This window comes from Macaca mulatta, chromosome 6, assembly GCF_049350105.2.
Source record: "Macaca mulatta isolate MMU2019108-1 chromosome 6, T2T-MMU8v2.0, whole genome shotgun sequence".
NCBI classification, from domain to species: domain Eukaryota; kingdom Metazoa; phylum Chordata; class Mammalia; order Primates; family Cercopithecidae; genus Macaca; species Macaca mulatta.
Genome location: NC_133411.1, coordinates 146,748,696 through 146,774,785, shown reverse-complemented (window position 1 = coordinate 146,774,785; position 26,090 = coordinate 146,748,696). Strand labels below are relative to the sequence as shown.

At 40.4% G+C, this 26,090-nt stretch overlaps 2 protein-coding genes and 2 long non-coding RNA genes across 23 annotated transcripts in view; 2 read left to right on the top strand and 2 right to left on the bottom strand.

Annotated features, from left to right (window-relative positions):
- PKD2L2 (polycystin 2 like 2, transient receptor potential cation channel) overlaps positions 1-25,417 on the bottom strand; it is a 50,033-nt gene extending 24,616 nt beyond the window's left edge. For 2 of the 4 annotated variants that reach the window (XM_078005246.1, XM_078005247.1), the window contains exons 1-8: positions 25,257-25,417; positions 23,811-23,912; positions 21,778-21,911; positions 19,782-20,038; positions 13,780-14,001; positions 7,092-7,320; positions 5,610-5,780; positions 4,584-4,765 (exon numbers count right to left, since the gene is read on the bottom strand). In XM_078005246.1, the coding sequence (XP_077861372.1) occupies positions 4,584-4,765; positions 5,610-5,780; positions 7,092-7,320; positions 13,780-14,001; positions 19,782-20,038; positions 21,778-21,911; positions 23,811-23,912; positions 25,257-25,287 (1,328 nt within the window). In that variant the 5' untranslated portion in view covers positions 25,288-25,417. The remainder of the gene's footprint in view (positions 1-4,583; positions 4,766-5,609; positions 5,781-7,091; positions 7,321-13,779; positions 14,002-19,781; positions 20,039-21,777; positions 21,912-23,810; positions 23,913-25,256) is intronic. The other 2 variants (XM_078005248.1, XM_078005249.1) reach the window with 2 other exon arrangements.
- LOC144341566 (uncharacterized) lies at positions 18,235-19,583 on the bottom strand. The gene is made up of 2 exons (XR_013418579.1): positions 18,605-19,583; positions 18,235-18,524 (listed from the first exon to the last, which is right to left on the bottom strand). It is a non-coding gene; the product is annotated as an uncharacterized LOC144341566 (long non-coding RNA).
- LOC144341563 (uncharacterized) lies at positions 18,923-23,855 on the top strand. The gene is made up of 2 exons (XR_013418576.1): positions 18,923-19,053; positions 22,936-23,855. It is a non-coding gene; the product is annotated as an uncharacterized LOC144341563 (long non-coding RNA).
- Positions 25,418-25,424: 7 nt separating the features above from the next.
- LOC106998958 (uncharacterized) overlaps positions 25,425-26,090 on the top strand; it is a 113,189-nt gene continuing 112,523 nt past the window's right edge. For all 17 annotated transcript variants that reach the window (XM_078005264.1, XM_078005255.1, XM_078005268.1 and 14 more), the window contains exon 1: positions 25,425-25,631. The gene's annotated coding sequence lies outside the window, so the exon portion shown is untranslated. The remainder of the gene's footprint in view (positions 25,632-26,090) is intronic.

The window sequence follows — 26,090 nt, the reverse complement described above, 5'->3', positions numbered from 1 at the left end:
GGCATGGAGCCAGACTATAAAAATAAAAAATAAGAACAAAAAATGGCAAACTGTGGGGAAGGGGAAGAATCTGATTTTCAAAGTTAACACATTATTAGATTCAAATGTCTGGTTTGAATTTTTATTATTTTTTATTTTTTGTACAGACATAGTCTCCCTTAGTTTCCCAGGCTGGTCTCAAACTGCTGGGCCACTTGCCTTGGCCTCCCAAAGTGCTAGGAGGTTCCCAAAGTGCAATGGCTCCAAAATGTGAGCCACCACACCCAGCTTGGTTTGAATTTTTTAAAAATCACAAAATCACAAGACATACAAAGTTTGAATCTAAAAATTCACCAAAAAATCACTAGATACACAAACAGGGAAATATGAGCCATTCAGTGGAAAAAACAAAACCAAAACCAAAAAAAACGCAAGCTAGTAGATACTGTCTCTGAGAAAGACCAGATGACGGCCTACTAGACAAATACTTTAAAATAACTGTCTTAAAGATGCTGAAAGAACTAAAGGAAAGCATGGATGAAATCAAGAAAATGTGAACAAAATGGAAATATCAATAAAGTGAAAACCTAAAAAGAAACAAAAAATTCCAAGATGGAAAAATAATAACCAAAATGAGAAATTTACTAAAGGGATTCAAAGGAAGATTTGAGCAGGCAGAAAAAAGAATCAATGAACTTGAAGATAGGATAATTTACATTATTGAGTCTGAGAAACAGGAAAAAGAAGAAAAGTGAACAGGGCTAGGTGGCTAACGCTTGTAATCCCAGCACTTTGGGAGGCCAAGACAGGTGGATCACCTGAGGGCAGGAGTTCGAGACCAGCCTGACCAACATGGAGAAACCCCGTCTCTACTGAAAATACAAAACTAGCCAGGCATGGTGGTGCATGCCTGTAATCCCAGCTACTCGGGAGGCTGAGCCAGAAGAATCACTTGAACCTGGGAGGCGGAGGTTACAGTGAGCTGAGATCATACCACTGTGCTCCAGCCTGGGCAACAAGAACAAACTCCATCTCAAAAAAAAAAAAAAAAAAAAAGAAAAGAAAGAAAGAAAATAATCCAATTTAGAAATGGACAAAGGACCTCAGTAGACATTTCTCAAAATAAGACACACAAATGGTCAACAGATATATGAAAAAATGGTCAACATCACTAATCAGGAAAATGCAAATTAGGCCAGGCACAGTGGCTCACACCTGTAATCCCAGCACTTTGGGAGACTGAGGCAGGTGGATCACTTGAGGTCAGGAGTTCGAGACTAACCTAGCTAACATGGTGAAACCCCATCTCCACTAAAAATACAAAAAGTAGCCAGGCGTGGTGGTGCATGCCTGTAATGCCACCTACTCGGGAGGCTGAGGTGGGAGAATCACTTGAACCCAGGAAGAGGAGGTTACAGTGAACCGAGATCATGCCACTGCATTCTGGCCTGGGCAACAGAGCAAGACTCCATCTCAAAAAAAAAAATGAAACAAAATGAGCTATCACCTCGCCACTGCACTCCAGCCTGGGCAACAGAGCAAGACTCCATCTCAAAAAAACAAAACAAAATGAGCTATCACCTCACATCTGTTAGAATGGCTCTTATCAAAAAGATAACAAGTGTTATCGAGGATGGAGACAAAAAGAAAACTTCATACACTGTTGGTGGGAATGTAAAATGGTACAGCCACTATGCCAAACAGTATTGATATTCCTCAGAAAATTAAAAATAGGACTAACATATGATCCAGCAATCCACTTCTTGGTATATGTATCTACAGGAAATAAAATCAGTATGTGAAAGAAATATGTGCTCTCCCATGTTCACTGCAGCATTGTTTAGCCGAGATAGGGAATCAACCTACATGTCTATTAATGGTTAAATGGATAAAGAAAATATGGCATATATAAACAATGGAACACTATTCAATCTTTGAAAAGGAGGAAATACTGTCATTTGTGACAAGGATGAAATTGGAGGACCATCATATTAAGTGAAATAAGCAAGGCACAGAAGGACAAATACTGCATGATCTCACTTATATGTGGAGTCTGAAAAAATTGAAGTCATAGAAGCGAAGGGCAGAATGGCAATTGCCAGGGGTTGGAGAGGTGGAGTTCAAGGGAAATTGAGAGATGTATGTCAATGGGTGTAACATTTCAGTTAGACAGAATAATAAGTTCTGGAGATCTACTGTATAGCATGGTGACTATAGTTAATAATGTATACTTGAAAATTGCTAAGAAAGTAGATCTTAAATGTTCTTACCACAAAAAATGATAAATATGAGAGGTGATGGATATGTTAAACATAGCCTGATTTAATCATTTCACAATGTGTACATATTTCAAAACATCACACCTATAGCATAAATATATATAATTTTAATTATACCTTAATAAGTCTGGAGGGGGAAATAGATCATGTGATCCAGCAATTCTACTTCTGGGTATATAACCAAAGGAACTGAAATATCCATCCAACTGAATGGATATTTATACATCCATGTTCACAGCACTGTTATTCACAATAGCTAAAATGTGGAACCAACCCAAATGTGTATTGACAGATGAATGAATAGGCAAAATGTGGAATATACATATAATAGAATATTATTCAGCCTTTTTAAGGAAGGAAATTCTGACTACATGCTACAACATGGATGAAACTTAAGGGCATTTATGCTAATGAAGTAATCCAGTCACAAAAAGACAAATAATATATGATTCCACTTATATGTTGTACCTAGAGTAATCAAAATCATAGCAACAAAAAGTAGAATGGTGGCTGACAGGGGCCGGGGAAGGGGAAAATAGGGAGTTATTGTTTTAATTGGTATAGAGTTTTTGTTTTCCAAGATGAAGAGATTTGGAGATAGATGGGGGTGATGGTTGCACAATATGAATGTGCTTAATATCACTGATCTGTACACTTAGAAGTGGTTTAAATGGTAAATTTTATGTTATATATATTTTATCACCATAAAATTTTTGAAAAAAGAGCTTAAAAATGCCTTCAGGGCAAATAGCTTTGGGTGCTGGGCTTACTTCTCTGGGTTGTGGCCTTCTGACTTTGACCCAGTTATTACTCACTTTCTTATTAATTTTTCATTGTTTTTTATGTCATCCAGCTTTTAAAATTGTCCTCAAGAGGAGATTGATCTGAATAGCCTAACACATCATTACCAAAAACAGACGTCCTCTCATTAACCCATTCCAAAGTTCTCTACCTGTTCTGTGCTTTATACTTTCCTTTCTTCTTCACTACCCACGGTAAGACAAATTTCCTAGGCTCTGTAAATTATTACATCTGTATTAAATTCCAATTATTACCAAGTTTTATTATTATTTTTATTATTTTAGAGATGGGATCTCCCTCTGTTGCCCATGCTGGAGTGCAGTGGCACGATCATAGCTCACTGTGACCTCAAACTCCCAGGCTCAAGTGATCCTCCTGCCTCAGCCTCCTGAGTAGTTAGGAATACAAGCATATGCCACCACATCCAGCTAGTTGTTTTTTAATTTTTGTAGAAACGGAGTCTTGCTGTGTTGCCCAGGTTGGTCTTGAACTCCTGGCCTCAGTGATTCTCCCATCTTGGCCTCCCTAATGCTGGGATTATAGGTGCCATGGGGCCCAGCCTCAAGCTATTTTAAAAATACATGTTTGGCAGATTAGCAAAGGACGATCAGGTCAATATCAATAAAAATATTAAGATGGAGCCCTCTAAAGAAAACACTTAAGATTTCTTTTGGCTGGGTGTGGTGGCTCACATCTGTAATCCCAGTGCTTTTGAGATGCCGAGGCAAGAGGATTGCTTGAACTCAGGAGTTCAAGACCAGCCTGGGCAACATGGCTAAACCTTGTCTCTCCAAAATACAAAAATTGGCTGGATGTGGTGGCACACCCAGCTACTCAGGAGGCTGAGGTGGGAGGATTTCTTGAGCCCAGGAGTTTCAGGATGCAATGAGCAGTGATAATGCCATTGTATGCCAGCCTAGGTGACAGAGTGGAGACCCTGTCCAAAAAACAAAATACCAAGAGAATAAATACTATAGAGACATGGGGGACAATTTCCATTATTTTAGGTAAAATTATCACTTCCAATGAAAAATGAAAAATTATTTTTCTAACTTGACCTAGTAACACCTTAAAAATGGACACCATCACCCATTTGGCTCCTTCAATGCCAAACCCTAATTTGAATGTGATAGATATTTAGCCATCAATGAAAATATCAGCCAGGCTGGTGGCTCATGCCTGTAATCCCAGCATTTTGGGAGGCCGAGGCAGGAGGTTCACTTGAACCCAGAAGTTTAAAAGCACCCTGAGCAACATGGTGAGACTCCCTCTCTACAAAAAATAATAAAAATGTAATCAATCAGGTGTGGTGGTGCACACCTGTAGTCCTAGCTACTTCGGAGGCTGAGGATAGCTTGAGTCCAGAAGTTTGAGGCTGCAGTGAGCTAAAAAAAAAAAAAAAAAAATCAAACTAACCTTAAATATATTAAAGCTTATATTACTACTTATCATAGAAGGTTAGACCTTTCCATTTTTTTGTAAGAAAATATAGAAGATATAATTACATTTATACTAAGAGCTTACATGGAATTCTGAAAAGTGGAAAAGTCATCAACTTGTGATCCAAAAATAAGAAATCCTAACTGGGCATAAGCAAAGAATATTATAAAAAACATGATGGCAAATCCTACTATGTCTTTAATACAACGGGACAAGGTTGATGACAGCTGAGACATTGTCTTGTTAAAGCTTATGAATTTGAATATCTGAAAAAGAACAAAGTTAATTGAAATAGGAGAATATCAAAGATGAAATTACTTAGAATAAATTAATTTCAGAAGAATTCTGCTTCGAATTAAAGGAGATATTTAATGATAATCACGGGTGTTTGAGGATTTGCCAGCAATCATTACAAGGCCAAACTTCTGGGGTTTTTTTTGTTTTCTTGAGATGGAGTCTCACTCTGTCATCCAGGCTGGAGTGCTGTGGCGCGATCTCGGTTCACTGCAACCTCCGCCCCCTAGGTTCAAGCGATTCTCCTGCCTCAGCCTCCCTAGTAGCTGGGATTACAGGCATGTGCCACCACACCCGGCTAATATTTTTTATATTTTTAGTAGAGAGGATTTCACCATGTTGGCCATGCTGGTCTCAATCTCCTGAGCTCAGGTGATCCACCCACCTCGGCCTCCCAAAGTCCTGGGATTACAGGCGTGAGCCACCACGTCTGGCCAACTTTTTTTTTTCTGTCATCCAGGCTGCAGTGTAGTGGGGGATTACAGCTCTCTGTAACCTCCACCTCGAGGGCTCAAGGGATCCTTTCACCTCAGCCTCCAGAGTAGCTGGGACTACAGGTGTGCACCACCACACCCAGTTAATATTTTTTGGTATCTTTGGATTTCCCAGGCTGGTCTCGAACTCCTGGGGCCAAGAATCTACCCGCCTTGGCCTTCCAAAGTGCTAGGAGTACAGTGTGAGCCACTGTGCCTGGCCCAAACTACTTTTAAAATTACTTAATAGTTGAAAAACTATTTTTCCCCATGACTTTTTAGTTTAATTTTTCATTATGCTATTACACTGTTTGTATTATTTAATATAATAAAATATAAATACCTTTATCCATGCAAAAAAGATGGTAATAGCAATTATATTATTGTAATAAATGTGCCAGCATGCAAGAAAATAGAAATCTGCATATTGTTCAGTACTTTCCAACAGCTCTCCAAGTAAGAGAAAAATTTGTACATTACAGTATGTGTTGAAGGAAACAGCCACAAAACACAACTAAATGGGAAAATAAGAAGGGTTAAGTTAGAGAATATCTCTACCTCTAAATATCTTACAGCCTATGAGGAAACACAAAAAAAGTTCACCAGAAGTTTAACAAAAAGGGAAGGAAAGATACGACATATGCTTTTACATAAATGGAAATAACCCTCAACTTATGCAAGTTTAAGGTAGCACTAATTATTATAAAGTTGAAAAATATTAATTGCTTGGCCATCCTAACCTATCTAAATCTTTATTTCTTTGAGTCATAAAGCACAAATGTATAAAATGATTATGTAACTCTGAGGCCATAAGGATTTCTGCTCTACATAATACTTAAAAGCTAAACATTTTCTACTGTGTAATACTACAAGAAAACAATTTATAATTACAAAAAATAAAACCTTCTGGAACCTTTTAACAACCCTTTAAAAGAGTATTTCAGAACCAGGCTGTTTTAGCTATCAGAGCTTTATAACTGACATGAACATTTTCCTTTGACTATTCTTGCCTGAAATGCTCAGATAAACATTTAATGTTATGTCCTTTGTAAGATATTAGTGGAATTACCAGAGAGGTAGGTGGCATACTTTCTGACTCTCAGAAACTTTCAATCTGGTTTTGGGAAACAAGGCTTAAATACTTGATTGGCTATAATTAAGGGCCAATAAGGGTGAAAGATCAAATTGTATAAGCTAGAAACATTGGTTCTTTGTTCATGAGACCAAGCCCTTTAACATTTGTCTCGGCCTGCCTAAATCTCTGTTTATTTCAGTACATTTCATTGACTAGAACTGATGGTCTTTGGTGTTTCTTTCAGGGACTGTTTCTCCAAACCTGGTGCCCTCTGGACCCACAAGGTCCCCTCTGGCTGCTCACCCCTGTCAGTATTCTGCCTAGCCTTGTCTTTTGTCTATGTTTTCAAAATTTATTATGAGGAAAAAACCAGATTTGGCAACACAGATTATTTTAAACAGCCTTGCCCCCAAAGACCTGTGACTGGTGAAACTCAAGGCCCTGAAAGTAATACATTTTTTGAGTGGGGGTAGGGAGACCTACTGTGCACATTAAAGCGTAATATTTCTGGAATCACCTTTCCCTGTAGGTTTACGCTGACCCTCCCAAGGACCAAATCAGAAGAAAATAGATCTCTCCCTTTTGGAGGCACACCATTAATAGTACTATTCCTAGTTCATTTTATGTTTGATACTTAATAATTTTCAAAATAAGTCCTGGATGGAATAGAAGATTCTGTCTTTTTACACCTCCTTCATTGGTAGGTTCAGATGTGATCCCCTTCAACCATGCACATGAATATATACTCACCAGCAAAAGTAGCAATTCTAGCCAGTTCCAAATACTTTTGAAATAGGCAGACTTAAATTCTTTTATTTTTTTGACTTCTTGTGTTGTGAAGACAAAAAGAAAAATACAAAATGTGATTTCACAGGAAGCAATAAAATAATCATAGTAGCTAACATATCTGAGGAGCTTCACAGAGTAAAACTGCCATGAAGTAAGTATTCCTCCAGTTGCAGGGAATTCTGCCACCAATCTGTAAAATCAGGTTTGTGAAAGCAAATGTTCATTTCAAGCATTTATATTTCAGTACGCAATGTGAAATTTTCAATCAATGATTATGTATGCTTTAATGATAATCAGTTTTTTTTTTTTTATAAAGTATGTTTCCTTGGGGAAATGGGTTCAATTTAAACATCTTCTAGATTTACTTATTTCACAGTGGCTCCACTTTTTCTATACCTGAATATTCACAGTGGTCAAAGACCAATGTAAATGAGAAAGCAAATTGTGATTTTTTTTTTCAGACATTCATTCTATTTTGTGTTCAGCTTGCTTGTTCATAACTGGGAATATAATTTATGTCCACAGGAGAATGATATGTTCAAGAAAATGCTATACCATTAGTTACTGTTATTAGTTAGAACTTTTCCCCAATATACATAATTTTTGAATACTTCAGAGGGAGGACATACATTCTCCCTCTTTAGATGATCAGAAATGCTTGCTTCTAAATGTCAAGGTCACATATTCTACTAAAGCAATGTTTTCTGTTGGATGCTGGATACAAAAATCTATATGCAGACAGAAGTATAAAAATTAAATCCAATACTACATATAAAAAGATTTTGAGGTTCTCTGGTGTTCTCCACAACTTCTGATAATTAAGAATTGGTGGTAATTTAAGGAACCAGCATTTCTATCACAATATTATAATTTAATTATTCCTACTAAAGATTTTAGCAAATGTCATTGGTACTCTTATAAGGTGCTCCCAAAACAACAAAAACAAAACCTCAGTTAACAAATAAAACTTACATCTTACACATCCTAGGTAGTGAGTGAAGTGAACTAAACTCAATATTATGATCTGAAGTGCAGACTAATCAAAAAGGAACAATAATATTCTGTTTAATTTGCCTGATAATTGTACAAAAACGAAAATAAACAGATAAGGTATAAGTAATATGCATCTACACAACTACTGATTAGATACTCCAGTTAACAGTTTCAAAGTCTGCTGAAGTTTCTAAAAAATAACGTTTTAAAAGGTAACAGAGTAAGTGTAAAACTTTCAGAGAGGAAATCTGGACTTAATCTGATATTACAAGGGCTTCTTCATATGTCTTAAAGCCAGTTACCTCAATGCTTCCATTCTTGTTTAGGACATAAAAATAATTTGTATTCTTCACTTTATCCTGATCAGGACTGTTGGAAAGGGTGAATGAAGTTGGTAAAAAGCTCTGATTCTCTGAGAGAAAAGAACTTTAAAATAAAAGGTATAACATCCATTGGCTGCTTCAGGCAGTTCATTTGTTTTATTCATTTTTACATATTTTAAAGGCCATGGTGTGTTTCACTCTCCCTGTTGCACGGGGAGCAAAATCTCCTAAACTCCAATTCCATAGTCCATTCAGGAAAAAATGTTAAGACTTATGAGATAAAAGTGGCTCACTGATATTAAATTTTTTTTAACTTTTATTTTAGGTTCAGGGGTGCATGTGCAGGTTTGTTATATAGGTAAACTTGTGACTTGGGGGTTTGGTGTACAGATTATTTTTTCACCTGGGTACTAAGCATACTTCCTGACAGTTTGTTTCTGAGCCTCCTCCTTCCCACCCTCCTCCATCAAGTAGGCCCCAGTGTCTGTTGTTCCCCCTTTTCTGTCCATGTGTTCTCATTATTGAGTTCCCACTTATGAGAACATGTAGCTTTTGGTTTTCTGTTCCTGTGTGGGTTTGCTAAGGATGATGGCCTCCAGCTCCATCCATTTCCCTGCAAAGGATATGATCTCATTCTTTTTATTGCATAGTATTACATGGTGTATAGTAGACACTGTTGTTTGCCTCTCTAGCAGTCATTATCCCATTTTTTCTAACAGAATCTTAATTGTATTCAGTCTTCCACCCATCCCAGATCACTTAGGGGAAGCTGATTAAATCCCCAGGCAGATCCAGTCATGGTAATCCTTTACTAAGTGTTTGATTCTAGGGCAAATCCTTTTCTAGTGCTTGATTCTGACTCCCATATTGTTCGAAGATCAACTATACATTGAATTTAAAAAACAGCCGAAGCCCTCATCATCTGAACCCACAAATGAAGGAGGTATAAACCCTTATTAGGGTTTTGTTCATGCTTGTGCTGAGATTAAAATCCCAAGGTTTAAAATAAAAATAATGTAGGCTGGGCACGGTGGCTCACGTCTGTAATCCCAGCACTTTGGGAGGCCGAGGCGGGTGGATCACCTGAGGTCAGGAGTTCGAAACCAGCCTGGCCAACATGGCAAAACCCTGTCTCTACTAAAAATACAAAAATTAGCTGGATGTGGTGGTGCACGCCTGTAATCCCAGCTACTCAGGAGGCTGAGGCAGTAGAATCGCTTGAACCCAGGAGGCAGATGTTGCAGTGTGCTGAGATCATGCCACTGTACTGCAGCCTGGGCGATAGAGCTAGACTCCATCTCAAAAATAAAATAAAATTAAAAATAAAAAAATGAAAAATGTGGTTCTACTGTCAATATGAAAAAGTAACCACATTGTTTTATTATTTCAAAATTTATTTAGGAACATGGAGATTACATACAATGTTTTATATTGTTTAAGAATATGTAGTCTCATTTCTTGTCTTTCTGCAGCTTCAAAGAGCTATCATTTAGTCTTGATAATTTCCTCTTCTAATCAGATCATTAAAATCTGTTGGTTTCCTTTCAGAATGGCTTCTTTATTAAGTTACTCATTTTTGTCTCAAGAATGAACAATTTAAATTTCAATGAGTAATAGCAGCCAGGATCCCAGAAATATTAGAGCCTGTGGTATATTGCAAAAATAGCTATAGTTCTTCACATCTTTTTGCCTGGCCTGTCACCCAGGAGAGGGTGTACTGCCCCAGCCCTTGATGCTGGACTCGACCATGTGAATTTCTTTGGCCAATGGGATGTTAACAAATATGATGCAAGCAGAAACTTGAAATGAGTTTATACATTAGAACTTGCTCTTTGGGACCTCTACAATTGCCATGAAAAAGACATGCCTGGGCTAACTTGGACCCAGGAGAAGGATGAGACACATGTAGAGCAGAACCAACTCAAAGACACATGTGTGGGTCCTGCCAAATAGCAGCTATATTGGCAAGCCTAACAGAGATCAGTCAAGCCCAGCTGGATCAATTGAACTCTAAACACATGAGAAATATTTATTGTAAGCCACTACACTTGGAGGTGGTTTGTTCCCTAGGAAAAGCTAGATACAAGACCTAACTTGGGCCTCAGCTCTCTACCTCTGAATCATTTAGGAGGCTTTTGGTTGTAACCAAAAACCCCAACTTAAATTGGTTTAAACAATAAAGAAATTTATTTCTGTCACACAGCAGCAGTTTCAGAGATAACAGCAGACACCATTTGTGGTAAGTTCACAGATCTAGCTCCATTACTTTGAGATGGCTTCAGTTTTGCCCTCCTTTGTGTTAGCTAAGTATCTTACGCTTCCCCAAGATGATTGTGTACAAGCAGCAACTGTGATTATATGTCATTGATGTCAGTAAAGAGATAGCACCAACCAAAGAGAAAAAAAAAGTTATTCCCGTTAGTCTAATTGGGTTACCTTAGGTCACCTCCCTAACATGGACCATGCTAATTGATTTATGCCAGGCCAAGCTCACTACACTCCAGCCTGGGCGACAGAGTGAGACTCAGACTTAAAAAAAAACCATAAGGAAGAGAAAATATATTTACTATTCACTAAGTGGGTCTTCATAATGATCTTTATCCTAGTGGCCTTCATACTGAGTAGGCTGAGGAGGAGGAGGGGAAGAGGAAGGGAAGGTCTTGCTGTCTCAGGGGTGGCAGAGCGGAAGAAGTGGAGGAGTGCATTCAGTGAAACTTTACAAATTTTACATAATAATTTTTCTCTGACATTTTTTTCATTTTTCTAAAAATGTTTCTACACAGTACCAGTCCTTCAACCCTTTGCTTTAGTTTCTGCGCCTATATCATCGAAGGGTCCATGTCATAAAAGAAGTCAAAAGCAGTCTTGAATAATCGGAACCCTTCTCCAGATGTCTAATGTCCATTTATTTTCTGTTCTGTTTCTGTGTTTTCCTTCTCATCATTTGGCACTGATTTGGAAGCACCCATCTCCATCAAGGACTCTTCTGTTAATTCGTCTGGTGTGGTGTCCATTAGCTCTTGATTTCTCCAAAATCAGTATCCTGAAACCCTTCACCCTCCCACTTTTTTTTTTTTTTTTTTGCCACATTTACATCTCTTTCATGATTTCTTTGATTGACTCTGTCATAAATCCTGTGAAGTCATGCACATCTGAACAGTTTTTTCCAGCGGGTATTTATTGTTTCAGGTTTGATAGCTTCACAGTTTTTAATAACGATGGCATCTTCAATAATGCAATCCTTCCACACTTTCATGATGTTCTCTCTGTTGGGGTTCTCTTCCGTAGTATCGACAATCCTTTCTAAAGAGTACTGTGTGTTATGAGCCTTAAAAGTCCTCATGATCCCCTGATCTAGAGGCTGAATTAGAGACGTTGTGTTTGGGGGTAAGTAAACCACTGGAAAAAGCATCAATGGAACCATTCTAGAAAAAGAGTTCTAATTGTCCAGGCCTTCTTGTTGTACAACCAAAAGACTGGAAGCTGGTGTTTTATCTTTTCCCTTCAAGGTTAGGGGGTTAGCAGTTTTATAGATAAGGGTAGTCCAGATGATAAACCTGACTTCATTTGCACAAAACAGTAGAGTTAGCCTGTTTCTTCCTGCCTTAAATCCTTGTGCTTGCTTCTCTTCCTTATTAATAAATGTTCTTTATGGCATTTTTTTTTCCAGAATACGGCACTATTGTCTGCATTAAAAACCTGTTCAGGCAGATATCCTTTCTCCTCAATGATTTTCATAATGACGTCTGCTATATTGTCTGCTGCCACTTGGTTGGCAAAAGCTACTTCTGCTATCTTGACATTTTTGAAAGTGAAACCTCTTTCTAAAAGTATCAAACCAACCGTTGCTGGCATTAAATTCTCCAACTTTAGATCCTTCACTTTCCTTTTACCAGTTGCCACATGATTACTTTTCTTTTCTTTCTTTCTTTTTTTTTTGAGACGGAGTTTTGCTCTTGTTACCCAGGCTGAAGTGCAGTGACACAATCTCGGCTCACCACAACCTCCGCCTCCCAGGTTCAAGTGATTCTCCTGGTTCAGGCTCCTGAGTAGCTGGGATTACAGGCTGTGCCACCACGCCCGGCTGATTTTGTATTTTTAGTAGAGACGGGGTTTCTCCATGTTGGTCAGGCTGATCTCAAACTCCTGACCTCAGGTGATTTGCCCACCTCGGCCTCCCAAAGTGCTGGGATTACAGGCGTGAGCCACTGCACCTGGCCGATTTTGCTTTTCTTAAATCATTTAGCATCTAAAGGTATGCCTTTCTTATAGCAATCCTGCATTCCCACAGAAGCTGCATTTTCAATGAGATAAAAAGGTATTTTGCAAAAAGGGCAAGGTTTCCACACCTGCTGGCATAGCTGCAGCAAGGGCTTCATGAATTTCACATAGAAGCTGCACTTTCAATGAGATAAAAAAGGTATTTTGCAAAAAGGGCAAGGTTCCCACACCTGCCGGCATAGCTGCAGTGATGGCTTCATGAATTTCCTTTCCTTCCCCCTGCTTCCAGGGCAATGGTCCTTAGTCTCTGGATTCACTTATCTTGAAACGGTGGGCAACTGCAGCTGCAGACGTCAATTTATGATACATATCAAGTAATTCAATTTTATCTTGTAACGTCATGATATTTCTCTACTTTGTGGGGGCACCCCCAGTATCACTAGTGGCATTTTGTATGGGTCCCATGGTGTTATTAAAGGTTTATGGTATTGCACTAAATACGATAAAAAACACATGAGAACTATGAGAGATCACTTTTTTACTGAGATACACAATTTATTGGAGAGACAAACTGCTTAAGTGAAGATGGTGAGCATCACACGACACTTTAAATGGATACAGCACTAGAGTTCACTGCAATAGCAACAGGAGATGGCTATGAAATTCTTACACTAGTGCAGTGTGTACTCTAATTTTATGCAGTTATGATATAGTACTGCATCTTTTGTTTACATTTTTCTTGACTGCAAATGGTGCCACATGTTTATGTGCATAAGTTTTGGCAAATTTTAACTTCTTATAATAGATTTGTGTATACTGTGTGATAGTAAACAATAAAATAGATGAGTATCTACAGGTATTTCATGCATTCACGACATGCCTAACTTCTTCTTAATTTTTTTTTCAGTATTTCTAGGCTACATGGTTGGTTTGGGAGTTTTTTCAAATTGTCACAAAGGTCCAAAAATTTTCCAATATATTTACTGAAAAAATCCATATCTAAGTGGACCTGTACAGTTCAAACTCATGTTGTTCAAGGGTCAACTGTACTAATAAAGAAGTTTTGTAGGCCACTGACCACTGTCTATGAAAAAAAGTTTTGAGTCACTCACCTGATAATACAAAATAGATTTACGTTAGCATTATATAAGGAAAAATCAATAAAAATAACTCTAGTCCCTCTTGTGATCCAGCTGTTCAGTCGAAGGTCAATGAACTTGTTTTTGGTTTCAGATTTTGATTTTGATAAAGTGAAAATATATCCTCCATTTCGGTAAACACCAAGAAATCCCCAGTGCCAAGGGGAGTTGGTATTAGAAGTAGAATATCTCCATCTGTTAGACATGAAAAGAATAATGGTGAAATGAGAAAGCCCAACTGAGAAGTATTCTCATAATTTAAATTGATCTTTGGTTCAAAAGTAGTAGTTTTTTGGCCGGGTGCGGTGGCTCACGCCTGTAATCCCAACACTTTGGGAGGCCGAGTAGGCGGATCCCTTGAGCCCAGGAGTTCGAGACCAGCCTGGGCAATGTGGTGAAACCCCATCTCTACAAAAAACACAAAAACTAGCCAGGCATGGTGGCGTGTGCCTGTAGTCCCACCTACTCAGGAGGCTGAGGTAGGAGGATTGTTTGGGCCCAGGAGGTTGAGCTACAGTGAGCTGTGATCATGCCACTGCACTCCAGCCCAGGCAAAAGAGCCAGACCCTGTCTCAAAACAACAACAAAAAAACCAAAAACAAACAAAAAAACAAAACAAAAGTAGTACTTTAAAAAAAAGTATTAGTAAATTCATAAGTATTATAGTAATTTTAAAGCAATGCATTAAGGACTAAAGGATTAAGATTTAATTAAGATTTAATGTAGTTTATACTTTTTAATGCATATGGTGGGCAACACCACTGGACTAGGTGCTATGAGATAATTTTTCAAAAATCCATAATTTTTCAAAAATTTGCTGGGCATAGCAGCACGTGCCTGTAGTCCTCGTTACTGAGAGCCCCAGAGTTCAAGGCCGTATTGAGCTATGATTGCACAACTGCACTCCAGCACTCCAGCCTGGGTGACCAAGTGAGACCCTGTCTCAGAAAAAAAAAAAAAAATCCATCTGTTAGGTGTGGTGGCATATGCCTGTAGTCCCAGCTACCCAGGAGGCTGAGATGAGAGGACTGCTTGAGGCCAGGAGTTTGAGGTTGCAGTGTCGATGATGGTGCCTGTGAATAGTCCCTGCACTGTGGCGTAGGTCACATGGTGAGATCCCCTCTCTAAAAAAACAAAAAAATCCATCTGTTGTCTCACAGAGCTTAGAATTGTCTCAGGGAGCTTAGAATCTAGAAAATGACGACTGTTTTTTTTCTTTAACATGTTGTTTCTGTTATGAGATATTTAGTCTTTGAGTAGGACAAAACTATTAAGAATTTTGGCTCAGAAATGGGTAAAAAAGGTGTTTCATAACTGTCTTGTAAATGTAATATATTGTTTATAAATGCTCAATAAAAACTTTGTTACAGTGTCCATGTTGTTATGTAGATATTTTAATGAAAGTACATAAAAATCAAAGTAAACTGTGTATAACTAAATTTTGGACTGGGTGCAGTGGCTTACGCCTGTAATCCCAGCACTTTGGGAGGCTGAGGTGGGCGGATCACTTGAGGCCAGGAGTTCGAGACCAGCCTTGCCAACGTGGTGAAACCCCATCTCTACTAAAAACACACAAATTAGCTGGGCGTGGTGGTGCATGCCTGTTATCCCAGCTATTTGGGAGGCTGAGGCACGAGAATCTCTTGAACCCAAGAGGCAGAGGCTGCAGTGAGCCAAGACCGCACCACTGCACTCCAGTCTGGGTGACAGAGTAAGATTCTGTCTCAAAAATAGAAAAAAAAAATTTTTTTTGTTTCTTCTTTTTAATTTGTAACTTAATTACAGGATATCCAAAAAAGGAAAGCTTTGATTCCTCATTTCAGTCTCTCTATTCAGTTCCCCCAAAACAGATTTGAAAGGTTATTCAAAGATGCACTGCTGAAACCTGTTCTACTACTAACACTACGGCAGGGAGGGAGGGAGACACCACTAGGAAAAAATACCTATGTTTTAATGAAACTTCCATAGTTGTACTTTTGAGTGTTTTCCACACACGACTATTAAGTGGAAACAGGAAGATCTGTTGCACCAGATCTCCAGATCTCTCCTAGCTTCCAATGTTTTGTTTTTTTTTTTGAGACGGAGTCTCGCTCTGTCGCCCAGGCTGCAGTGCAGTGGCCCGATCTCAGCTCACTGCAAGCTCCGCCTCCCGGGTTCACGCCATTCTCCTGCCTCAGCCTCCCAAGTAGCTGGGACTACAGGCCCCCGCCACCTCGCCCGGCTAGTTTTTTGTATTTTTTAGTAGAGACGGGGTTTCACCGTGTTAGCCAGGATGGTCTCAATCTCCTGACGTCGTGATCCACCCGTCTCGGCCTCCCAAAGTGCTGGGATTACAGGCTTGAGCCACCGCGCCCGGCCCAATGTTTTGTTTTTAATTAGTGAATTTTACATTTTAGACAAACAAAATTGATTCTTTTTTCATTGTTGAGGATTAACAGGTATTAATTCACAATTCCAGTAAAGTATAGAGATTATAAAATAAACCTAATTGATAGTGTTAATTTTGGTATTTTATAAAGTATTTGTACTTGTTATGAGAATTTGGAATATTAAAATACTTAAAAGAGTAGTCTTAGGATTCCAATTAATAATGTGTAAATAATTGCTTTATCTTGTAATTTGGGGTTGAAAGAAAGTAAATAGTACTATAATAGTTAAGAGAATGGGCTGGGTGTGGTGGCACACACCTGTAATTCCAGCACTTTGGGAGGCCAAGGCAGGTGAATTGCTTGAGCCCAGGAGCTTGAGACCAGCTTGGGCAACATGGTGATATCCCATTTGGGCAGAAAATACAAAAATTATCTGGGTGTGGTGCCATGTGCCTGTAGTTCCAGCTACTTGGGAGGCTGAGGTGGGAGGATTGCTTGAGCCCCAGAGATTAAGGCTGCAGTGAGCTATGATCTTCACTGCACTCCAGCTTGGGTGACACAGCGAGACCCTGTTTCAAAAATAATAATAATAATTTTTCTTTTTTGTTTTTTTTTAGACAGCATTTTGCTCTTGTTGCCCAGGCTGGAGTGCAATGGCGCAATCTTGGCTCACTGCATCCTCCGCCTCCTGGGTTCAAGCAGTTCTCCTGCCTCAGCCTCCCAAGTAGCTGGGACTACAGGCATGCACCACCATGCCCGGCTAATTTTTTTTTTTTTTTTTTTTTTTTGTTGAGACAGAGTCTCGCTTTGTCGCCCAGACTGGAGTGCAGTGGCCGGATCTCAGCTCACTGCAAGCTCCGCCTCCCGGGTTCACGCCATTCTCCTGCCTCAGCCTCCTGAGTAGCTGGGACTACAGATGCCCGCCACCTCGCCCGGCTAGGTTTTTGTATTTTTTAGTAGAGACGGGGTTTCACCGTGTTAGCCAGGATGGTCTCGATCTCCTGACCTTGTGATCCGCCCGTCTCGGCCTCCCAAAGTGCTGGGATTACAGGCTTGAGCCACCGCGCCCGGCCCCTAATTTTTTTTTTTTTTTGTATTTAGTAGAGACAGGGTTTCACCATGTTGGTCAGGCTTGTCTCGAACTGCTGACCTCAGGTGATCCACCCACGTTGGCCTCCCGAAGTGCTGGGATTACAGGCGTGAGCCACCGCGCCCGGCCATAATAATGTATCATCATACTTATGAATGTATTTGATTTATAAGAATCATACAAGTCCTCAAGAACACTAAAAACTCATACAAAGAAGAAACAAGTTAAAAAAAAAAAACCCAGCAATAATTAATCCTGGGAGTTAAAGAGAAGTTGTTCAAGAAAGGAAATATAATCATTATTCATATTTATAATATAAACATTGACTAATGATTGACAATAATTATGATATAACTATATTGAGATGCTAAGAGGAACAGGAGGAGTGTGTGTAGAGGGGGTAGCATAAGAGAGCTATATGACAGATCGCCTTCCATGATAGAAAAACAATAGAGGCTGGGTGCAGCGGCTCACACCTGTAATCCCAGCTCTTCGGAAGAGCAAGGCGGGAGGATTACTTGAGACCAGGAATTTGAGATCAGCCTGGGTAACGTAGAAAGACCCTGTTTCTACAAAAAATAAAAAAACTAGTCAGGTGTGGTGGTTTATTCCTGTAGTCCTAGCTGCTACTCAGCAGACTGAGGCAGGAGGACTGCCTGAGTCAGCAGTTTGAAGCTGCAGTGAACTATAATTACACCACTGCACTCCAGCCTGAGCAAGACAGTGAGATCCTGCCCCTAAAGAAAAAAAAAAAAAAACATAACTGTAAAATCAAGTGTAAGGTAGCAGTATGAGGATGTAACTTAGAAAGAAAAAGTATATACCAGAAGAAACAACTATAAAAGAGCTGAAAGTAGCTGCTTCTGGAGAGTGGAAATTATGAGTAGGAAAGGGTAGACCTTTGTAGATATTCGTATTGCTTTAATAAATATTAAATTATAAAAAATGTTCATTCTCTTCTTCCTATAATTTTTGTTTTTTGAGGGGGGGATGGAGTTTTGCTCTTTCTTGCCCAGGCTGGAGTACAGTGGCGTGATCTTGGCTCAATGCAACCTCTGCCTCCAGGGTTCAAGCGATTTTCCTGTCTCAGCCTCCCAAGTAACTGGGATTACAGGCGTGTGCCACCATGTCCAGCTAATTTTTGTATTTTTAGTAGAGATGGGATTTCACCATGTTGGCCAGGCTGGTCTTGAACTCCTGACCTCAGGTGATCCGCCTGCCTCGGCCTTCCAAAGTGCTAGGATTACAGGCGTGAGCCACTGCACCTGGCCTTTTTTTTTTGAGACTGAGTCTCACACTATCGCCCAGGCCAGAGCGCAGTGGCGTGATCTCGGTTCACCGCAACCTTTGCCTTCTGGGTTCAAGTGATTCTTGTGCCTCGGTCTCCTGAGTAGCTGGGACTATAGGTGTCTGCTACCACACCTGCCTAATTTTTCTATTTTTAGTAGAGACAGGGTTTCGCCATGTTGGCCAGGCTGGTCTCAAACTCCTGACCTCAAATGATCCACCCGCCTCAGCCTCTCAAAGTGCTGGGATTACAGGTGTGAGCCAATGATTTTCATAACGTTCTAAAAGCACAAAGTGTGCGTAGCACTGATACCAGCAGCTTCTGTGTCAAGGTAAGCTAGTGCCAGTGGCACATTTCCTTCTTTTTTTTTTTTTAGGGACAAGGTCTCCCTCTGTCGCCCAGGCTGGAGTGCAGTGGTGTGATCATAGCTTGCTGCAGCTTCAACCTCTTGGGCTCAAGTGATCCTCCTGGATCAGCCTCCCAAGTACCTTGGACTTCAGGTAAGCCCCATCACACCTGGCTAATTTTTAAATTTTCTGTAGCGACTGGGTCTCAGTATGTTGCCCAGACTAGTCTTGAACTCCTGCCCTCAAGCAATCCTCCTTCCTCGGCTTCCCAAAGTGCTGTGATTACAGGTGTGAGCCACCATGTCTGGCCTCACATTTTCAATACAAAGTGTACACATGAGTCTACACCAGCACTAGCCTCAGTCACTTTGAAACACAATGGCCATAGCATCTTTGGTAAGCATCATCAGATGCAGTCCCTGTAGAGCATAACTGCCCCATTTTAGCAGGAGCAGCAACAGAAAAAAATCACTGAAGGAAGCCAGAGTAAGAGAGGAGGAAAGTGACAGAGCACAACTAAGACACCCACTAAGGATCCCAGATCGTCTTGGGGATGTGTTGTCGGCATCTAGCCACAGCCAAAAAAGCAGATTAATTGAACATTTTAGAAGCAAAAATTGATGCTTTGCCCTGTGTCCAATATGACTAAGCACTTCATATACCAAAGTCAGAAAAAAGAAACACTTTGCATCCTAAAGTAAACAAAAAATAATAGGTTCACCCTTCCTTTTCTAAACACTGCTATCTCCAAATCTTCCTTTTTTACTACTGTTGAAACAGTCTCCTTACCTTTCCAGGACCCAGCTGGTGTTACTTGGAAGACACACATCTAAAAGATACAATGGTAAATGCTAGAAAAAGTATAATTTTATGCTACTTACTCAGTATTAATTTGAAGGCCAAAATTAGAGAGGTCTTCATTTGCAGAAGTATATTTGCCATAACATTCACTCATCAAAGACTGAAAAGATGAATAGACTTTGCATGTGTTGTTGCGGACTTTTAGTTGACGAACTCTGGGGACTCCTAGAAGAATATTCTCATAGTAGATGCGACTGCTGTTCTTTAAATTATACAGCTGCTGGTTATTGTACCATGAATCCCAGTACAGACCTTCCAAAAGGGGTCCTTCCATAAACTTCATATAGAAAAACAAATGTCATGGGAAAAATATTTTCATGTCTATAGAATCTACATTCATAACATTATGCATAAGAGATTTTGAGTATGAAAATCAAACTATTGATCAAGCTACCATTAATGGTAATGGTAATGCTAATGAAGCTACCGCGGATGGTTAACACTCATTAAGCATGTACTGTGTACTAGGCACTGCTCTAAGCACTTTATAAGCATTAACTCATTGAATCCCGTAGCCCTTCTTCTCTCCTTATACGAGTAAATTAAAATTTTCTTCCAATACATGAGTATCAGAGCTGGTCATAGCCACACATCATGACATCACTCCAAAGTTGTCTGTACCCCTCCTCCTAACCCTCCTCCCCAGCTCTGGCCATGGTGCCTGCTACTCCTGGCTTTGCCCTTTGCTGATCGTTCTAAGAGATCCCAAGCCCAGGGTTCATTTACTTCCTCCCTTTGTCTTCTCTGTCATTGTCCACATACATGCTTCAGAAAACACAGTAACAAAGTGGCAGGGTGACCTCCACTTCTTTTATTATTGTTTCCTATTTCACCTAGCCTAAACCAACCATCTAGGATCATTTAGCCCTCATCTCACACTTGCCCTCTTTCAGGAAATGACCCTGTCTCCTTGGTAAGTTTCAAATTCCTGCACAGCATTCATGATATGACCTCTGTCCAATTCATACTTTGGCCTTTTCTACCTCATCTTCCATATGCTCACAATACCAAACATAGCTCCACATGTAGAATTACTTACAGAACATATTGTTCCTTCTTCCTAAAATACCCATCCCTGATTCATGCTTCAAAATGCAACTAAATTGTCATTACCACTGGAAGCCTTCTCTGCCTTGTCCTTATATGCCCCCATGTGCATATGCCAGGTTTTGTGACCTGGGAGAGCTGAAACTGCTGTCCCCTTAACTGTTCTTTCCTCATAATGTGAGCATGTTGCTATGTTAAATGTAATGGAAAAAGCAAGTCTATTCCACTGCTGAAGGAATGATTCCCTTACATAAGTAAAAACACCATGAAATTATATTCTTATATGTACGTTTTATTATATACTGTACCTTACCGTAACACATATACACAGTAAAGGCTTGTATGCCAAAACCACATATATTACACTTTCTGGGCAATTAAAGAACTTTTTCAAAGTAAATTTCACTATACACAATTATAGACTAGATCCTAACCCTCACATAAGATGCAAGTCTTCTATTTAACAAATGAAATGAGAACGTTTAAAAAAATCAATTTTTTTTTTTTTTGAGATGGAGCCTTGCTCTGTTGCCCAGGCTGGAGCGCAATGGCATGATCTTGGCTCACTACAACCTCCAACTCCCAGGATTACAGGTGGCTGTCACCATGCCCGGCTAATGTTTGTATTTTTTAGTAGATACGAGGTTTCACTATGTTGGTCAGGCTGGTCTCGAACTCCTGACCTCAGGTGATCCACCCACCTTGGCCTCCCAAAATACTGGGATTACAGGCGTGAGCCACCGTGCCCGGCCAAAAAAAATCAATTTTTAAAAAATTACAAGAATAGTATCAAACTGAGAACACAGGCTCTCAATAAACACTTACTGGCTGGTTGTTTCTAATAGTTTAAAGAAATGACATTTATTTTTATTTGTTCCTTCAAGAGATATTCACTGAGTGCCCACTATGTATGCCAAGGGTTCATGGACTACCTAAATCTACTTCATCCACAGTCACAAGATACTTTACCTTCCAAAAATCAGTTATGCTGCGAATAGACTTAAAGTTGGTTCTTTCTTCACCAGGCACAGAAGTGTCCAAAAATAGAGATGACATAACCTTGTTTAAGTAATACATATGTGGGTTTACCATCCCAAAAGTCACTAAGGAGAAGAATTTTTTGTTTAATAATTTACATTTAAAAACTCAGCTTATCAGGATTAAACATGTTATATTTTGTTCCTAATTTTGAAAATTAAACTTTATTTTATCTAATTATAAAAGTAATAATTAAAAAAATCTAAACTAAAAATATAAAAAGTAGGATGTAGTTTCTAGAATTAGTTTGGCAAATATTCTTCAGATATTTCTTTATGCATACACACTTATAAAGAAAATAATTTTATCTTTACAAAAATGAAGACACATTATACACACTATTCTGCAAGTTGACTTTTTCTCTACATGAGACTAAGGCAGTATAGTACTGTGAGTGATTAAGATTATACGGACTTTGAATTCAGACAGATAAGGGTGTGAGTCCCATCACAGGGATAGTATCTCTTACCTCCTAGTTTTGTTGTGAGAAGTGAGATGATGCACATAGAACATTTTAAACTGTGTTTTGGCACACGATGAGTTTTTAAAAATATTAACTAGTGGCGGGGCGTGGTGTCACACCTGTAATCCCAGCACTTTGGGAGGCTGAGGTGGGTGGATCACCTGAGATCAGGAGTTGGAGACCAGCAGACCAACATGGTGAAACCCCCATTTTTACTAAAAAAGTACAAAATTAGCCGGGTGTGGTGGTGCAGGCCTGTAATCCCAGCTACTCTGGAGGCTGAGGCAGGAGAATCGCTTGAACCCAGGAGGTGGAGGTTGCAGTGAGCCACTGTACTCCAGCCTGGGTGACAGAGCAAGACTGTCTCAAAAAAAAAAAAAAAAAAAAGAAAAGAAAAAAAAATCACATTATAAATGGAGATTCAGGTTGCTTTATTATATTAAAAAAGTGTTCTTTAAAATCTTTGAATGAGATTATAAATGATCTTTTTACTTATATTTTTATATTTTCCAAATATTCTGTAGTAAGCATGTAGTTTTCATAACTAAGCTTTTATAAAGCCGTCTAAGATACCTTAATTTATAAAGTTGCCTACAGTTATCTTTTTTTTTTTTTTCTTGGGACAGGGTCTCAGCCTGTCACGCAGGTTGAAGTGCAGTCGTTGCAATCACAGTTCACTGCAGCCTTGACCTCCTGTGCTCAAGGAATCTTCCACCTCAGCCTTCCCAGTAGCTAGGACTACAGGGGTGTGTCACCACACCTGGCTAATTTTATAGTTGTCTTTTCAATCAAGAGCAGACTCAAACTCACCTCTACAACACCAATTAATTATTTAATTGCTATACAATTGCCAGTGTGTAGCACGTACCAACATGAGATAAATGCTGCCAGTGAGCTTTCATCTACTGTATGTTGGGTGCCATAAAGACAAATGCTCTTTAATACTCCTCTTTGCATATTAAGCCAATGCTATTGACCCACAGGCAGGAGGAATGCAGGTTGAGATGCTTTCCCAGTCCTCCTTATTTGCATTGACTCAGCACAAACGTATTTTTTTAACTGCAATAGGTGAGTGAAAAGAACCATGCTAATGGCAGACACCAAGATGAACTTTGGCCTCATTTGTACTTTGATTTTATGAAACTCAGCTGATGTGTCTATATGACTCGAAACAAAATCAAATCGCAGTTGCCAACCGAAGGGATGAATTATGTTCAAGACAGAACTGCCAAATGAAAGGAATCATTAAAATTAAATCAATATTGACTATGGAAGCTTCTTACATTTGTGATGTAAAATTTTGCCTTTTAAGAACTGGAAATAGTCAATTTCTAAATGAAATGAATCTAAATCAATCTAAGATTATGTTTAAATGGTGTCACTGTATTTTGAGTTTTAGTAGCCTGACAGCCTATGGTTTCGAAGTCTATGTTTTATTTTTCATCTCCACATTTTAACTTCTTAGTTCAAACAAACAACACCTTTATATCTGTGTACTTACATATACATAGGTTTATTAAAAAAATAAAGTAGAGTAACAATTCCTGAAGTGTGGTGGTAATTTCTACTTCCTTTCTGTAATGCAGCTTATGTTTCGAAGCCCCTGTGAGATATAAGACAAAATTTTTCTTTACATTATTATGTAATTTATGTTTATTAAGTGACAACAATGGAAAAACCACAACCACTTTTAGTCCTTACACTGCGGGGAGGAAAGCTCCAATAGCTTATGGCTATTTTTCAATGCTCAGCTTTACGAGGCGGGGAGAATTTTTTTACTATATACTATTAACAACAATTTTTTTTTTGTTTTGAGACGGAGTCTAGCTCTGCTGCCAGGCTGGAGTTCAGTGGCGCCATCTCGGCTCACTGCAACCTCCGTCTCCCGGGTTCAAGCGATTCTCCTGCCTCAGCCTCCCGAGTAGCTGGAACTGCAGGCGCCGGCCACCACGCCCGGCTAATTTTCGTATTTTTATTAGAGATGGGGTTTCACCATGTTGGCCAGGATGGTCTCGATCTCTTCACCTCGTGATCCGCCCGCCTCGGCCTCCCAAAGTATCGGGATTACAGGCGTGAGCCACTGCGCCCGGCCACTAACATTTTTTATATCATGATGTCTTCTCAACAGTCCTAAGATGAAAAAGCAAAATACAAAACAAGCTAAACCTCTCATCTGTCCTAACCGTTTTCTCCACCCCTCAACACCGCTTCTTGGGAAGGCTGGTTTCTGCTGGAGAGGGAGAAAGCACCCTGGCTTGAATTCTGTCAAGGTCACGACTCCCGAGATTAACAAAGGACTTTAGAGACCAGCCTAGTGACCGACCGTCACTCGACAGCAGGTGACAACGCCCAGCTCGAGCCTTCGGCAAGAGGCGAGCGCCACGACGCTCAGGGCTTCAGTTTTCCCGTCTGTGCAATGGGACCATCTGTCCCTCTCCGCTTCTCCAGGGGAGGCTGTGAGGGCTAAAGGTGTCGGCAAGTCGGGCGCGGTGGTTCACGCCTGTAATCCCAGCACTTTGGGAGGCCGAGGCGGGCGAATCACGAGGTCAGGAGATCGAGACCATCCTGGCTAACACGGTGAAACCCCGTCTCTCCTAAAAAAAAAAAAAACCCAAAAAACAAACAACAACAACAAATCCCCCCCACTACAAAATTAGCCGGGCGTGGTGGTGGACGCCTGTAGTCCCAGCTACTCGGGAGGCTGAGGCAGGAGAATGGCGTGAACCCGGGAGGCGGAGCTTGCAGTGAGCCGAGATCGTGCCACTGCACTCCAGCCTGGGCGACAGAGTGAGACTCCGTCTCAAAAAAAAAAAAAAGAAAAAAGAAAAAAGGTGTCGGCAGTCACATCTCTCACATGAATTGAATTTGGGGCCGCAGAGTTCCTTTCAGGGTGTCTGGAACTGCCAAATCGCCCCTGTCCCTCCCATTCCTTAAGAGCATCCCTCACCCCCTCGGTGCCACCGTGACGCCTCAGCCATGGTGGACCTGCACTACACCGTCAGTCCGTTCGCCCGGGGCCGCGGCGCTTGCGCGCTGCCCTCGCGGAGCGCGCTGCCCCGCTCTGACGCCTGCGCGAGGCCCCGGCTCCTCCAGGGCTGCGAGCTACTCAAGGAGTCTTCAGCGCGGCTGCGCCGCAGGGGCCCGGGCGGCCCTTTGCCCGAGGCGGGCTGCGGGCTGCGGGGGTCGGGTGCGGAGGGCCAACTTCTGGGAATAACCTGGCTGTGGGCTTAAAAATCGTATCATTCATTATCACGGGCTTCTCTTTCTCGAATACCTTTAACATTTATCGCCTTGTTAGTCTCCACATCCACCTCCGTGAAAGGTAGGTATTTTTGTCCTCATTTTAGGCCTGAAGAAACCGAGACGCTGATAAATGAAATAATTCACTGAAAGTTGGGGCCAAGTCTGTTGGATGCCCAAGCCCAAATGCCTAACCGTGACCCCACGCTGCTGCTGCTGCTGCTGCTACTTGCAGAAACTGGTTATTAACCGAGAGCTGTTGCTGGAAGTAGCTTCCACTCTCCTGCCCCCCTAATATAAAAATAGATGAAAAATCCTGCGGTGATTATGCGAAAAGGGCAGGCCAAAACAGGAGCCCAGACCCATATCTGACCCAGAAGCTTTGCAAAGAGGAGAAGGTTGGTAAATCAGCTATAGAAAAGGCCAAATTAATTTGGCTGTAAATTAAGGCAGCCAAAAACCCTCCAGGATGTAAGACCAGGACGGATTCTCGTGTTGATAAAAAGGAAAACAAAATGGAATCCAGTCCAAAGGCCGCAGG